Source organism: Tachysurus fulvidraco, chromosome 13 (assembly GCF_022655615.1).
Source record: "Tachysurus fulvidraco isolate hzauxx_2018 chromosome 13, HZAU_PFXX_2.0, whole genome shotgun sequence".
NCBI classification, from domain to species: domain Eukaryota; kingdom Metazoa; phylum Chordata; class Actinopteri; order Siluriformes; family Bagridae; genus Tachysurus; species Tachysurus fulvidraco.
The window spans coordinates 21803288-21818505 of NC_062530.1; the positions used below are offsets into that span (position 1 = coordinate 21803288).

Here is a 15218-nt window from a genome sequence, read left to right on the forward strand (position 1 = left end):
ATTTTTTTTTTTTTTTTTAAACTTTGAAATTTCTGCCTCTGTTTGTGTGTGTGTGGGGAAACATAATACCATCTTAGATCAGTGCATGAAGGTTATTTTTATAGTAATAGAGCAATGCAACACTTTAACCAGTAGTTGATGTAAAAATGATACACAATACTTGATATATTTTTTAAAATAAACAGTTTCAGAGAAAAAAACTACTTTATTATCTGCATAAACAAAAAGCTTCAGAGGTTGATGTTATGTAGAGGAAAATCATTGACTAGAACATGAACTAGAAGCACACTAACCTATATTTTGTCACATTTATAACATATAAATATTTACAATTATACATTTCCATATCAGCATGTCATGCAAAGCTGAAGGATTATATAGGCCTGATGCCAGTAGTGATTTTAAAAAATATTTAGCTAAATTAAAAAATTTAGTTAAATTTTTTTCATTGCTCAGATGAGCAGTGAAATAGATATATTCATTTAAATAAATTAAAAATAAATTTTAACATTGGTTTAAAATTTCTGTCTGTACAATATTCTCACCAAAACGCCAAAAGCCACAGATTCATTAAATCATTAAACGTTCAGATTACAAGATTTTTTTTTTAATATCTGTACAATTTTTTTTACATTTTGTCTTTTCAGTTTCATTCTGATTGCATTAAGCGTTGTGTTGGACCGTGTGTGTGTGTATCTGATCGTCTTCATATTGCCTTCTCCTTCTGGTTGAACAGCGCTCTAATATCCAGCATGGCCTGTCTGATGTGCTGGCCAAAGCGATGTGAGTCCTGTGGACAGAGTTACACCTGTCTTTTTGTATGCCTTAAACAAAAGTTAAGGCAAAATGTAAATAACAAACAAAACTAAACTCACAAAATACTCACATACTACATACACCATCATACAGTATCTTATAGCACAGTGCATAGTTGTGTGTGTTTGTGTGTGTGGTTTTATAGCTTGGTAGGTAGAAAGTGATGTATATCTTAGAGTTTTGAGATATTTGGCTGGTCCCCATGAGGAAAACTGCTGTATTACAACAAATGCAGCTTTTATTTAAAACTCGATAAGCTGCCACATATTTACTTTTTCTTGGTTTTTCGAGGTTAAGATTAGGTTAAGAGTTAGGTGTAGATGTAGTGTCATTTGGAAGCACAGGATTGTACAGAATGTCTCTGTACGCATTACAATTTCCCTCAGTGGATCTGTGGTCCAAACATTGTACCAGCATGACCATGCCCCTTTGCACAAAGTGATTTCCATTAAGACATGGTTTGCCAAGGTTGGAGTGGAAGATCTCAAAAGCCCTGACCTCAACCACACTAAACACCTTTGGGATGAACTGGAACACAAATTGTGGAAAACCTTCCCAGAAGATTGAAATAGTAGATAATTTGGCTGAAATGGTGACAGTTCAAAAGACGGCTTTATGCAAAAACCATAAATACCACCAAATTAGTTGTAGCGAATAGATATCGCATCCATTAGCTACATAAATGGTATTGTTAGAAGCTTCTCATATGTAGTGTGTGTGTGTGTGTATAGGTGTAGGTGTGGTCTTACTGTTTCTGGACTGGAGAATTTGCTGGAGATGTGGAATGTAATGAGATTCTCCCCAACGATAATATAAGAAACTCCATATCCATCATCAGCGACCTGCAAGTACACAATCAGTGTGAATTTCCACAAAGCTAAAAAATTAAAAAATAACTACTGGTCTACATCATACACACATATAGGAATGCTAACAATTAATGAAACACTCACAGGGCCAAAGCCACCACCTGCTCCAACATATTGTGGGAACTTCTGGATATCAACAAGGTTGAGCTGCTGCTGTGGTGTCTGACTGGTGGAGAGACGCCAAGGCTCTGAAAGAACCTGCAGGACATAAAATCACATTCAGCCCTTAATCTTAATCTATTATTCATTTCAGTTTAACAAGAAAATAAGACCCATTTATTTCACTGCTTATACTTTGTTGAGGAAAGGTGACTTCATGTCCAGTAATTTGGAGACGACGTAGAGGCAGAAGAGATGGCGGTCGATACCGGCTCCAGTCATGGCAAGACGGTACATGTTTTGGTGTTTTTCTGCTGCTGTCCGGAATAATGCCAGACATTGTTCGTTCTGCTCAAGCAACAGCATAAAGCACAGAGTTGTAAAGAACTTGCATTTCTAAAAAAAAAAAAAAGACTAAATCTGTCTGTATGACTAAATCAATTTAAATGTAAACTCAAGCTTATTCCACACCGTACGTAAGATCTTAGATGATCTACATGATCAGATCAGGTTATAGACTTCAAGTCCATAATCTCCTAAATGAATTATTTTTAATGTATTGAGTCGGTGTATTGTCAAAATCCTGGTCGTACCGTACAGGTCTTGTCCTCCATGGCTCGGACAAAGGCTGTAGATTCGATGGTGCAGGAGCGTACTGTCTCTGTCCGTCCCTCCCGGAACATGCGGGTCATCGAGGATTCGTATGTAAGACAGAACTCACCTTTATCCTACTCCGAAGGCAATATACAGAAACCAGTCAGACACAAGTCACTCTGGTCCTACTGCAAATACTACAGCAAAAGCACCAGTATGTGTGTATGTGTGTGTATGTGTGTGTATGTGTGTGTGTGTGTGTGTGTGTGTGTGTGTGTGTGTGTGTGTGTGTGTGTGTGTGTACCCTGTAGTGTGCAAGCTGTAGCGCTAGTTGGATGAAAGCATCAGGGCTTGTTTTGCACTTCTTGATTAGGCCTTTTCCAAACTCATCAAACACATAGCCACAGAAATCCACATCATCAGCAAGCTCCTTGGCTACTGTATATGACTCTTCAATAATCTCCTGACACTAAATGGGTGAGAGTCAAAGCACTAAGTAACAACCTACAGCAAAGTTTCTCTTGACCTGTATGAGTTTTTCTTTTTTTTCCATACCGCCGATGGAATGTCCCAATGTAGCCTGGTTGGAGGAGACAGACCTTTGTTAATGTCTCCTTTGCAGTGTCCCTCCTCAGTGTAACCCAAGTGTAGGAAGTCGGTAGCTAAGGCATCCTGAGCATATGACAGAACATGTTTAATATCAGCTTTTAATCACTGTACTTATAATCTTATATTTACAGTAGTTATATTTAAGCTTCTCCCCCATTTTAGCAAACAGATATTTTTTCACACTGTTTATTTGCACCTTTAAACACACACACACACACACACACACACACACACACACACACACACACACACACACACACACACACACACACACACACACACACACACTATGGAAATGTGCATATTTATACATAACATTACATAGCAACAGCAACATTAACTAGTCAGCTCCCTAAACACAGAATTATGCAAATGTTGTCAGCTAAGCAGCTAATCTCCAGCTCTAGCTACTTGCTAATTAAATGTTTACTAGCAGGCATGCTACAGTAATGTAAAGTATTATATCATGTCAGTAAATCCAAGCACTATATGTCAAACATTTTGACTAACATTAGACTTGTGTACATGCATATTGTGAAAATGCAGACAGGTTTAATAGCAAGTTAGCCACTATTAGGTTACCCAGCCCTCTGGCTATTCTCTTATAAACTGACAACAAGCTAACAGGTATGATTCCAGTTAATCCAGGTGATATCATATTTTTACCATAAAGAAATCCGAAATATGATTTATAGTGTCATCTTTCTGGCATGTTCTCTTACAATTACAAACAATATTCTACTTGAAGTGAATTCTCTTGGTAAAAGAAAGGTAAAATAGGTAAAGAAAAAAAAAAAACAAAGAAATTAACTCACTTGCTTAATTTTCTAAATCTATGGTACACTTTTTTTGTGAATATTTTATCCATTTTTTTTTTTTTAGCTTTTTAGAATGACTATTAAACAAGTCAATATTTTCAGGTTTTCCATGATGCTTTTGTCCATAATGCCATAATCACGCCATCCACTTACCTCCCACATGTGTCCAATAATGGGAGCATCTGCCCACGAGTGTTCAGTATTCACCCCTATTTTACCATTCTTGTAGACAACAAGAGTGAAGGATTTATCAAACCACCTGAAAAAGAAGTACAGTGAGAGGACTTAGTGTTCTGAACTTGCACCTAAGGTCATCCAGTGTTGTGTCTAAATATACACTCTCTCTTTCACTTAATGCAGTACAGTATGAAGACCGCAGGAGACCTTTTACCTACATGACTCAGCTTCTGTGAAGCATAAAACACAAACACTTACATGTGCCCATACCTGTCATAGCACTTTCCGTGCAGTAGGGATTTGGCATAGAGATCCATTGACCTTGGATTTTCAGGATCATATCCATGTGATTCGTCATCCAGCGTGAGGAAAAAGGCAGCTGTCTCGATGGTATCCAGAGACGTCTTATTTACACCATCACTGAAGTGCTTCTGTCGTGCTTTGGCCCATGGGACTCTAGAAGAGTGTTATAAAGGTGTGTTCTGGGAATATGTTAAAGCACTTTGGATGTTGGTACATGTTGCTGTTCTACAATAAAATGGCTTAAGGTTGAATAATTGACATCATTCACAAATATTTAATTTCAATACTCTAGGTCAGAGCATTCACACTTCAAAACTGCCTCAAATGTGTCTCAAATTTACAACACTGCAATGAATACTATGTATAGCTATTGATTTGGACTGGGTGTTGTGTTTACCTGTTCCCAGCAGTGAGCGAGGCCAGTTTGAGTTCTCCGGACTGAGGCTCTGTGGTGTCATTAAGAATATGCTGAAACTGCTGCTCCAATTCTGCCGGCAAGAGATGGCGACCACCGTAGTACAGCCACACCTTAAAAAAGCGTCCTTTGTGATACACAACCAGGTGTTTCCTGTTCCTGAGATGCTGAACACAATCTGAGGACACATGCATTATACAAAGGAAGCATAATGGGTCTTTTAATGCAGGTCTGGGTAAATGTGTTACATTAGTATGAAGACTCATCTGTTTCTCATCTACCAAATGTCAAACAGTCAAATCTTAAAAGCCGTACACCAAAACCAGAGTGTATCCCCGTCTCAAGCCCAGAGTTCCCATGACCCTGACCTGAAGTGGATAGTGAACATGACTAAATGTATGAAATGTCAAAAGCATGTGTCTCAACACAAGGGCTTAAATTCTTCTTGTCAGGAATGACCTGAAGGACAATGAACACCTTTAAGGACAACCAATTCTGGTCAGAGAAGCAACAAACATCATTAACTAGACCATCACCTTTCACCTATTTTTATTATGCTGTCCAGGCATGTTTAATTTAATTCATTTAATTTCAATTCAATTCAAGTTTATTTGTATAGCACTTTTTACAATTGACATTATCTCAAAGCAGCTTTACAGAACATAAACATAGAAGAAAGTTTAGTATAAAGAATAATATAAAGATTAATAGCATACAAAATTCAATTCAAAGTTTACCCCAAGCTTAAACTTCTAGACCTTGGCATAATGTTAATTATTGTTATTGTTAACGACTTATTAATCATTAATATCATCATTCTTGACTCATGCAGGGATTTCCCACCGTTCAGCAGAATTAATGAAGTTTTCAGATGAGTAAAAATCCTATATGTGTTTGAATAACAGGTCTAATCACAGGTTAATGATTGTACCTAATTATAGTTTTGGCTTTCATTCATATTGAGAGCACAGGTCATTCATTACCTGTTTCAATGCCAGGGATTCGAGTGGTGTTGAACATTCCCTCATACTGATAGGAGCACATGGGTACCACACCTAGCGCTCTCATCTGCGAGGACAAAACAGAGTCAGTCAAATATAGACACAATTAACTCAATACACTAACTACTGGATGTTATGCCAGCTATGAAATTTTTTGTACGTGTGTACCGGGGCATGTTCTCCTCGTTCTAGTTTGCGCCGATATTGCAGGATAGCATGGACCACGTTTCCTGCTCGTGCTGCCTGCCTGTGAGTGGGGATCATATACAGCAAATCCTGACACACACACACACACACACACACACACACACACACACACACACACACACACACACACACACACACACACACACACACACACACACACACATGTGAGATATTAGATGGTACAACTGTAAAGGACTCAGAAGCAAGGCTTATAAATTATGTTTTTTTTTTCTCACCATGGTGTAGAAGTTGCTGTTCACCATGATTGGGCCCCGGCCTCTCAGGTAGATGTATTCCTCCCACCAGTCACTCACCTTAACACAGCATGGAGTTATTATGCATTTTACACTCAAACAAACAAATTGTGTTTAATGATGCAGCTCCAAAATAAACAAAATTCTTTTTATTTGCTATTCTGATGTACTTACATAATTGTTGGCCCACCAGGACTTTAGCTTAAGGTATTTTTGTAGTTTAGGGGCTTGGTCCTTTTTGAACTCATTAGCCACAATTTCCATCTGTTTATATCGATCGTCATCCAGTAGGGGGCGCACTGACTCAAGATACTGACAAAGTAGATTTAATTTTTGCAAACTGTGTTGTTTATGTAAAGTACAGAAATGTTATATGCAGTCCCTGAGTGGAACAAGAGGAGCTTCTCACCCTGTTGATGGTGTCATCAATGCTGGGCACAGGCAGTCTAGGTAAAGAGCCCTGGAAACTGTAGAGTAATGGCCGATGACCCGAAAACATCTTTAACAGACTCTAAGGCAGGAAACATCAAAGTCTTCTTTACTTCATACAATGAAACAGATGTCATCAGTAATGACTCTTCCTCTTTAAATGAGTAATGACTCTCCCTCTTTTTCTCATTACTTTGTGTGTGTGTGTGTGTGTGTGTGTGTGTGTGTGTGTGTGTGTGTGTGTGTGTGTGTGTGTGTGTGTGTGTGTGTGTGTGTGTGTGTGTGTGTGTGTGTATTTACTATCCAGAGTTTGGTAGTCATGCTCATTTTGCCATGTGGCTCAAAGATCCAGCCATGGTAAGACAGCAGAACTTTCAGAATGTAGCGTAGTAGCATAATCAGAGAGAACCATAGTCCTGTGGCAAACACGATCGCACTCAACACTGTCTGAGCCTGAGACGTGAGATGATCACTACACAGAGACAAACACCAGAAACATTTATTGAAAGATTCTAAATGTCTCTAATCATTATAAATTACATTATATATGAAAATGTGTGAAATTGTATAGGCCTAATGTTAACCCTTATGTTTATCAGGTATACCATATAACATGGATTTGTGTGTTTGATACACCTGGAAACAAATTATGTTAGTATGTGTTGTAGTACAAATTAAAAGTGAAATAAAGAGGTAAAAGTTCACTTTATCCCAGTAGGAATGACAGCACTGTCACACAGAGCTCTTAAAATCTTTATAGTCTAACTGTAATTTTATTGATAAGAATGGTTTTTATTGTTTTAGATTGCAGCATCTTTTGACTAATCTAACATCATATTGTTGTCATGATGACATACAGACCTTGCAGGTAAAACCTTCTTGATGCTGTTAATCATCCCCATGGATGGATCCAATCTGGCATACATGGAACTCATTATCACGATCACCACAAATAACCAGCTAGAGGGACTGGCTGGATAGACACCCATTCGGATGCCATTCTGTTCAAACAGACACAAAAACTTTGTAATAGTTCTATGTTTACAGACATCACATGATAGCAGTAGTAATTAACGAAGAGATACTGTTTATCCTTGGATAAACCATCATGCCAAAATATAATAACAAGCTAGCTTCACAATCTATCTCTATTAGTTCACTCACTCGGAACAGAATCACACGTTTTCTCCATGACGTCACTCTGGCCAGGTAGATATGTTTGAGCGCCTCACGGCTGAGGCGCAGGTCGATGCCCTCAGGTGTGACGGTGAACTGGAATGCCACGGCCTGGTGCGCCTCTGCCATAGCGTGTGCTTTGTGAATGGGGCAGCTATTAACTGTAAAAGTGATCAGATTAAATAACAACATGATTATTAGTTACAGCCTAGCAAAAGGTATCAAGGGTGTAATGGGAATATAGAGGAGGAAAACTGTCCAGATACCACATTGTATCCACCACATACTCTATTTCTCATTGTATATATCATGCTTGAACACATAGTGTTGAATATCAAATGCACACCATGAAGCCAATTAGTCTTCAACCCAATAAGCCAATGAACCCTCTTTCACAATCACTTAGATCTTTTCCTCTTGTGATCTTGAGCTAAAATCAATGTCATCGTCATCCTTTTGTACATTCCACATAGCATGGAAGCATATTAATGTTTATTACTTAATTAATGTTAAAAGTGCTTAACTGTAGTGTTCCAGAAGCTCTGATTATGTTCTCAGCTGATTTATTCAGGTCTTTCGCTACCTATTTGTAATTAGTAAACAAAGCAGCGTTTAACATTTTGCTGCACTTAAGTGCCTCTTAATAAACTTTGAAAAACATAGGCCGTGTAATACACAATGACTAGAGTTGGAAAAACAGTACTTTGAACAGCAACATGATTAAAAAAAAAAGGATATGAAAAATATGAATTATAGAATATTTAATTTATAGAATCCATAAAGTATTGTATAATCCTTTGGGGGTATCTGAATGTAATAAATGATAGAAGACAATTAATCAAAAATCAAGGTCATTGTATTATATAACTTTTATAACACATCTATATAGAATCTGCTTAATTTTAACAACATTTGAGTATCAAGGCTGAAGTTCAGGTATTTTTATATGTGGGAAAAGCATGATCACCTTTCCCTTAACGTGGCAGCAGTGCTTACACTGAGTTGAGCAAAAGGTCAACAACTTTTTGAGAAATCTGAATATTTTCCTGAAGTTATGTATGTTGTCACTGCAGGTTATGTTTTATGTGATAGGGGAAATCATGCGCACGTTTTTTTCCATGTCATGTGACTGGAAGCCGTCAAACTGGGGCAAAGTTGAACAGTCAGAAATAGCGTAGAAGCTGACGCACATGCCCAGTACAAACAACTCCCAGAGGAGACACAGATGAAAAACGGTCTCATCTTAAAATAGCTTTTACTGCTAATTATTGTGTACTAAATAATTAATGACACATCTGTCTATTATTTAAATATGGCAACTGTTTGCTGTTAATAGGCTAATTTATAGAAGCATGAGTCTGCAGAAATTAGACATCACATTCCACCATACAATGATGACTACACTACATCACTACATTTAAACAGAAATGAACTGCATTCTAATCCTGAGTACAGTAACTCATCTCTGTCATCTAAATAAGTGATTTAAGATTATAATATAAGATCGAAGGAAAATACATCCTCAACATATGTAAAGCCTTATGCCTAGTACTTTAAAAGAAGAGAGATAATAAAATAACAGCAGCTTTACCTTTAGTTAAAGCAGTCTACCGGTGAAGTGAATCAGAATGGCTGAGTCGGTCAAGTTCTTTTTGTTTTGTTATGAGAATGGCTCTCTACTACACGTTGACCCTGGTGACCTTCAAATAAAAATAAAAAAATCCTCAAGGAGTCTGTGAGAGAAAATTCAACTCCCACATATGGTCAAATTATGCACTTCTGTCACTCATGTACCCTGCGTCTACCTTCTGTGCCTTCTTTTCTGCTCCAGCTCTCTCTGGTTCACTCTGTATGTGTGTGTATATATATATACACACGTGTGTGTGTGTGTGTGTGTGTGTGTGTGTGTGTGTGTGTGTGTGTGTGTGAGTGAGTGCATTTGTAACCAGACACCTATGTGGCTCAGACTATGCTAGTGACTGCACAGTGCAGTACACCTTATAATCATACTCACTTCCAAATCTTGCTGAGCTTAATATCTGGAGTACAGGAGGAAGAGTAGGAAAGTTCATGCGAATAATTTCCATGTTTCTATGTAACTGTGTTGTGTCTTTTCAGCTGCTGTATGCTAAATAAGGCTTTAGGTGACACCAGACATGTACCAAGGTAACATGTAAATTTACTCTTCACAAACAACTCGTTAGGATTGAAAATTAAATGATTTAATTAACCACCAGGTGGGCATAAGTAATACAAGGTAAAATTTTTATTCCAATAAGCGTTCCTATAACATCTCCAAACGGGTACCGAAGAAAGGTAGCAAATTATCAAATGCACAGGCTCTGGATTGTATGAATGATTCAGAAAAAGAGATGGAAACAGCTCTCATAGCATGTACAGACAGGAAGCGAGGGAAGGGCGGACAAAAACAGAGAGTGGATGTTCAGCCGATAGATCGTGTCCTCCTGATTTCCAGACATGTAGACTTCTTCATTGAAAACTGTGCCTTGGCCGATTAAAGCCGTCTTCTCCATGCTTCTGATCTGACCCCACTTCCGGGTCTCCACACAGAATGATGTGACCATGGTTTCAATATTGTTACCACCAATCACAATCAACCTGTCAGTGGATCCCAGAAAGTTGAGGCTGGGCATATCTGCATCAGTGCGTGTGAGGGTAGGAAGTAGCTCACTCCAGCAGTCTGAGGAAGAGAAAACAGTTTTAATGGTATACATGATGTTTTTTCATTCATTATTCATTGATTCATCTTCAGCAACTCTTTTATGCTGTTCAGTGTCAGTGTGGATCCAGAGCCTATCCCAGGGACACTGGGTGTGAGGTTGGAAAACAACTTTGATGGGATGACAGCCTAACAAAGTGATACACACACACACACTCTCTCTCTTAGCCTTTCAATGCTGGGCAATTTAGTGTAGCCAATCACCAACTTCTGTCATGTTTTTGGAAGGAAGCCAGAAAATCTAAAAGGAACCCCACCGACATTGCCAAAAGTTGTCGGACTAAACTAAGGACCAAGTGGAATATATTGTAAGTAATGTTATATCAATACATACAGGTTATTTAGAGACTATGAATGGGTGATTTTATAAATGATGAAAACTTATAAATGGTCACACTACATGAATAACTGCACACTTAGCAAAGAATCCTAAAAGATTATTTGGTTTTTAATCTCTGAGGAAAATGAAATTGCTCCTTGAAGATCCCTTCTTCTATGAGGTATTTATATTTACCCAATTATAAACGACAGGTTACCTAATGGTTCTTTGGATGGTTAAGGTTTCTATCTTTCTAAAACAGCTCTACTTGAGACCTTTTCTTAAACGGAAATGGTGAGTTCTCCATTTAACGTGGATTTGAGATGGTCCACCAAGGAATAAAAATCAAAAGAAATATTTAGGGTACAACATGAGACATGTCTAAATTATAAATATAAGGGTATACATTTTGAAATAAACAAACATTTAAAAGCTGGAACAGGCCAACAGAGACTTCCTGTCTCAGCCCAGAACCAAAGGTTTACTAGATGTTTGTCAGTCAGAAAACGTCTGCTTTCACAGAGCGGAAAATCAAACCCATATGCAGGGACGGCATGAAAAAAGGGGTTTTATTAAAATAAATTAGACCAACCAAACACAGGAAAATATGAGAGGGGGAAAAAAACTAAGCAAAACTACAAAATAAACAAAGATACATGAAAACCAAAAACATGAGAACAAATCCAAGAATCAGGAGGCATGCAAGGACAAGGACACAACAAAAAACAGACACAGGACCACAGGATTAAATAGGGAAGGTAATTAGGAAGACATGAGGGAAAGAATGGGTAAAGTATAAGGTGGGGCAAACCGGTGATAAAACAAAAACAAAGACACATGGCACAAGACAAACAAACCTACCAGAAAGTCCCCCTAGTGTTTAGGCATGGCATAGTCCAAGTCATCCATGACACTGCTTATAGTTTAAGTAATGGTGACAGAATGTGATAGTCATCTGTTTGCCATACCTTGTGTGGTATCATAGCATAGTACTAGTTTCTCTCCAGTTCTCTTTATGTTCCCAAGCACATAGAGGCTTGTCCCTAGGCTGGTGGTGAGTGGGGAATCATGGGAGAGGGAAAGGGTAAACTGGAAGTCTGAGAGGGGGAGCGAGGAGACAAAAGCCCATGAATCTGTCCAAGGGTCATATCGCTCCACTGCTGTATACACTCCTGTGCTGGAGTCAGGAGTCACCAGGGAGTCCAGATACCAGCCTCCTACAGCGTAGATTTGCCCCTCACACACCGCTGCACTGAAGTGGCGCCTGTGCTGAGAGACGCCACACACAGCCTATCTTCAGTAACCATGAAAATAAATGACGTTATATTTTTCTTACATTTATATTCCTGTGATTTAAACATAATTAACTCCATACCTTGATAAGAGGGGCTGTTGATACCCATTTATTTGTTAAAGGATTATATCGAAAGGAGGCCATCTTGAATTCATATCCTCTTTTCATGTGTTGCCGGAACCCACCAATGAGGAAGAGATAGTTAAACAGAACTGCTGTGGTGAAGCACCATTTATCCGCATTAAACGGCAAGTCTGTAACAGTACTCCATTTTCCATCATCCTCATCCAGCCTGAAAAGCCTCCTTGCAGAGTCTGTTTCTTGAACGTTTCGTGAAATCAGATTCTCTTTCCTCAGGCAGCACAGATGAGGTGAACCCTTTGACCTGATCTTAAGGATCTCCAGTTGTATTTGGAGGTCCAGGTTCCTGCTCAAGTGAGGAAGCTCTAGAAGGTTTGTGCTCAGGTATGCCAACACAGTTTCATAGAGCTCAACACTGCTTAGCTCCTCAGCCAACTGCAGGTAATGCAGAAATGTTTGTTCGGTGAGATTTTCAGACAGAGTTGACAGCAGGCAACGAGTGAATCCGTGAACCAACAGATACATGCTGACACGTAAATGCTCCTCTAGAAGGTTATAAGGAACAGAGAATCTTTGCAGAAAGCAAAACTGCAGGAGGTTGTGGAACACTCTGGAGGGCACATGGGACAGGTTCACTTGTTGCTCTGTACTTTCTCTCATGCAGGAGTTGTATAGTGCCCTGAAGTAATCACTACAGTCTGCCAGTCGCTCAACATCAACCTAATGCATGAAATATAAAATATATTATTCTTAGCAAAGGGTATATCTAGGTACATCATACTCATGGGATGTGGTAGCCTAGTGGTTAAGGTGTTGGCCTACTGACTGGAAGGATGTGAGTTCAAGGGGTCCACCAAGCTGCCATTGCTGGGCCCCTGAGCAAGTCCCTTAACCCTCAATTTTTCAGTTGTACAAAAATTAGATAAAAATGTAAGTCGCTCTGGATAAAGGCGTCTGCCAAATGCTGTATTGTAAATGTAGGAGCCATGTTAAGTGGATGTCATGTGACTGCGGGAGAATGGGGGCATTAAAACACCTGTGTGTGGCTCTGGAAGCATGTGGGAGTGAGTGTAGGAGCACATATTTTTTGGTTGACCGTATAATCACGGTATGAGAACAATATATGCATTGAGAAGCAGTATTGTTGAACTTGAGCAAATCACTGTTATACATTGCTACTGTATATAGAAACAAGCTTTCAAACGAATGGAAAATAAAGAGCAAACTGCAAGGATGATTAACGTGTCACGAATTTATTGCTCCCCACTCAGCTCCTCGGCGGATTTAAGATCATTGTGCCGCTACAGTAAATATGTGTGGGATTTTGATTAAATAAAGGGTTTCCTGAAGCTTCCTAAAGGTTAATAATGTCCATAAACAGTTTATGCTCAAGTCGCACCAGTGAATAATTTTACCTGGATACTGTAAATTGTAAATGTAACTGCTGCTGTAATCATAAAGGCTGACCTGTGTTTATGCAAGGACTCTTAGTTACAGTCATTGCTGGTTGAATTTATAGCTGAAATGCTCAGGCTATGTAACATCAGAAAACAGCACAATCTGCCCTGACCTCACATGCACTGAGCGGTTGATTAGTGTTGTTCTACTTGAAAGAATTGCTGTAGCACTGTCAGAATACAAATTTTCAAGCTCCTAGAAATAAAGCAAATGATTTTCTTTTGAATCAATAAAGCACTTGGAATAGAACTTTTACAGACTCCCACAAAGTATGTTAAATGGAGTGTTGGATAAGGTATAAATAGGTAGCCATTACATATGATCTCTTTCCCCTCTAAAGAACAAGACGACGACAATGATGACAAGAAGTGGTCAGATCAAAACAAATCGTGAGCATATTTGTGTAGAGACTCACATAGAAAGGGTATGTGCTGGTCTGGATGGTAAACATTGGTCCGTTCCTGTGGGAACGATACGTCCTAGCTTCCTGGTCCATTTTCCATGTGTCTGTTTGGCTGCCATCAGGTTTACTCTTTATCTTATCAACATCAGAATGACTCCATGCTGTAAAACTGTTTAGACTCTTCATTACCCATGTTAATTTACTCTTAAACCAAAAATGTCTTTGAATATAGTCAAAACTGCACTTTATCCAAGAGAACAGACAGAGGAATAGTGCTGAGAAGGTCTCCCAGAGAGAATCCATACCTCTGGACTCAGTCCAGAGCAGATTTATCCGAACGTTTTCGAATGTTTATACTTTTAATCCAAATAATTAACAAAATGTAGTGTTTAAGTGATCACTGGAAACTCGGAAGATTCCAATAAAGACTAAGCATTTCTATCACAATAAATTCAGGCTGCCTTACTCAGTCTCTGGTTTGAAGGTCAGTCGATCCTTTGGTTACTCTTGTAAACTAGTCTTGTTTGTTTTAAAGCTTTCTTTCCATTATGCAGCTCAGTCTGAAGCACACTGCATGTGTTATTGAGCTAAAGCAGGAGGAGCAGACCTATTTTAGGAAGCTCATTGCAAAGGATTGAAACAGGACCAGACACAGCCATGTTGGAGCACAGTTCTCAAGACAGGACAAAAAAACACACTCATTTTCTATGCAGAGTTTTTGAAGCACTGAAATCTAGCCCCTTTCTTGTATCTTCACCTGCACACATTCTCCAATCTTCAGATAATTCATATGCTTCCAGTGCATTCTTCTCAGCTCCCCACCTCAGGAAATAAGGCACAGGATCGGGGTTCAAGGCCCAGCACTGCCAAGCTGCTATTTGGCCCTTAACCCTCACTGCTGTATCATGACTGAACTTGTGCTCTGATCCCAACTTCCAAACGGTTGGGATATGTGACAAAAATAAAGGCTGCTGCTTCTTCTGTATTTAATGCAGCTACCCCAAACTGAGGAATATTCCTCCATCTTAAACAGCCAAAACCCCTCACTGTACTTTACAACCTACATCATAGTTTTACACATATCTATATGTGACCTCTACATTTTAGTGTCATAGATCTATAACCATGTAGTTTCCATCTCCTTTGATTTAAACTG

The 15218-nt window shown here is 38.8% G+C and overlaps 2 protein-coding genes across 4 annotated transcripts; both read right to left on the bottom strand.

The window, feature by feature from the left end:
- Positions 1 to 164: 164 nt before the first annotated feature.
- Positions 165 to 9624, bottom strand: cpt1b (carnitine palmitoyltransferase 1B (muscle)). Of its 2 annotated transcripts, XM_047822519.1 has the most exons (20): positions 9573 to 9602; positions 9359 to 9467; positions 7756 to 7928; positions 7453 to 7592; positions 6892 to 7063; positions 6572 to 6673; positions 6337 to 6474; positions 6145 to 6222; positions 5870 to 5977; positions 5684 to 5768; positions 4683 to 4878; positions 4253 to 4438; positions 3959 to 4064; positions 2934 to 3050; positions 2683 to 2847; positions 2378 to 2512; positions 1980 to 2132; positions 1770 to 1883; positions 1566 to 1658; positions 165 to 790 (listed from the first exon to the last, which is right to left on the bottom strand). In XM_047822519.1, the coding sequence occupies exons 3-20, from the start codon at positions 7894 to 7896 to the stop codon at positions 707 to 709; spliced, it is 2313 nt and encodes a 770-aa protein (XP_047678475.1). In that variant the 5' UTR covers positions 7897 to 7928; positions 9359 to 9467; positions 9573 to 9602; the 3' UTR covers positions 165 to 706. The 2 variants fall into 2 exon arrangements, with proteins under 2 accessions (XP_047678475.1, XP_027017634.1); XM_027161833.2 differs by having other exon boundaries at positions 9359 to 9624.
- A 382-nt stretch (positions 9625 to 10006) lies between these two features.
- Positions 10007 to 14914, bottom strand: LOC113652746 (kelch-like protein 42). 2 transcript variants are annotated; one of them, XM_047822058.1, is made up of 4 exons: positions 14075 to 14914; positions 12202 to 12636; positions 11795 to 12095; positions 10007 to 10468 (listed from the first exon to the last, which is right to left on the bottom strand). In XM_047822058.1, the coding sequence occupies exons 1-4, from the start codon at positions 14363 to 14365 to the stop codon at positions 10128 to 10130; spliced, it is 1368 nt and encodes a 455-aa protein (XP_047678014.1). In that variant the 5' UTR covers positions 14366 to 14914; the 3' UTR covers positions 10007 to 10127. The 2 variants fall into 2 exon arrangements, with proteins under 2 accessions (XP_047678014.1, XP_027017814.2); XM_027162013.2 differs by having other exon boundaries at positions 12202 to 12921.
- Between the last annotated feature and the right edge of the window lie 304 nt (positions 14915 to 15218).

What these genes read in the sequence shown, in the direction of transcription:
- cpt1b (XM_027161833.2), bottom strand. Translation starts at nt 7,896, where the DNA reads ATGGCAGAGGCGCACCAGGCCGTGGCATTCCAGTTCACCGTCACACCT. An exon ending in CCTGGTGGGCCAACAATTAT is followed by an intron (nt 6,223 to 6,336) that starts GTAAGTACATCA and finishes TGCTGTGTTAAG; the next exon opens with GTGAGTGACTGGTGGGAGGA. An exon ending in CAGGTGGTGGCTTTGGCCCT is followed by an intron (nt 1,659 to 1,769) that starts GTGAGTGTTTCA and finishes GTGTACTTGCAG; the next exon opens with GTCGCTGATGATGGATATGG.
- LOC113652746 (XM_027162013.2), bottom strand. Translation starts at nt 14,365, where the DNA reads ATGGATTCTCTCTGGGAGACCTTCTCAGCACTATTCCTCTGTCTGTTC. An exon ending in CAACAGCCCCTCTTATCAAG is followed by an intron (nt 12,096 to 12,201) that starts GTATGGAGTTAA and finishes GGCGTCTCTCAG; the next exon opens with CACAGGCGCCACTTCAGTGC. An exon ending in ATGCTATGATACCACACAAG is followed by an intron (nt 10,469 to 11,794) that starts GTATGGCAAACA and finishes TCTCTTCCTCAG; the next exon opens with ACTGCTGGAGTGAGCTACTT.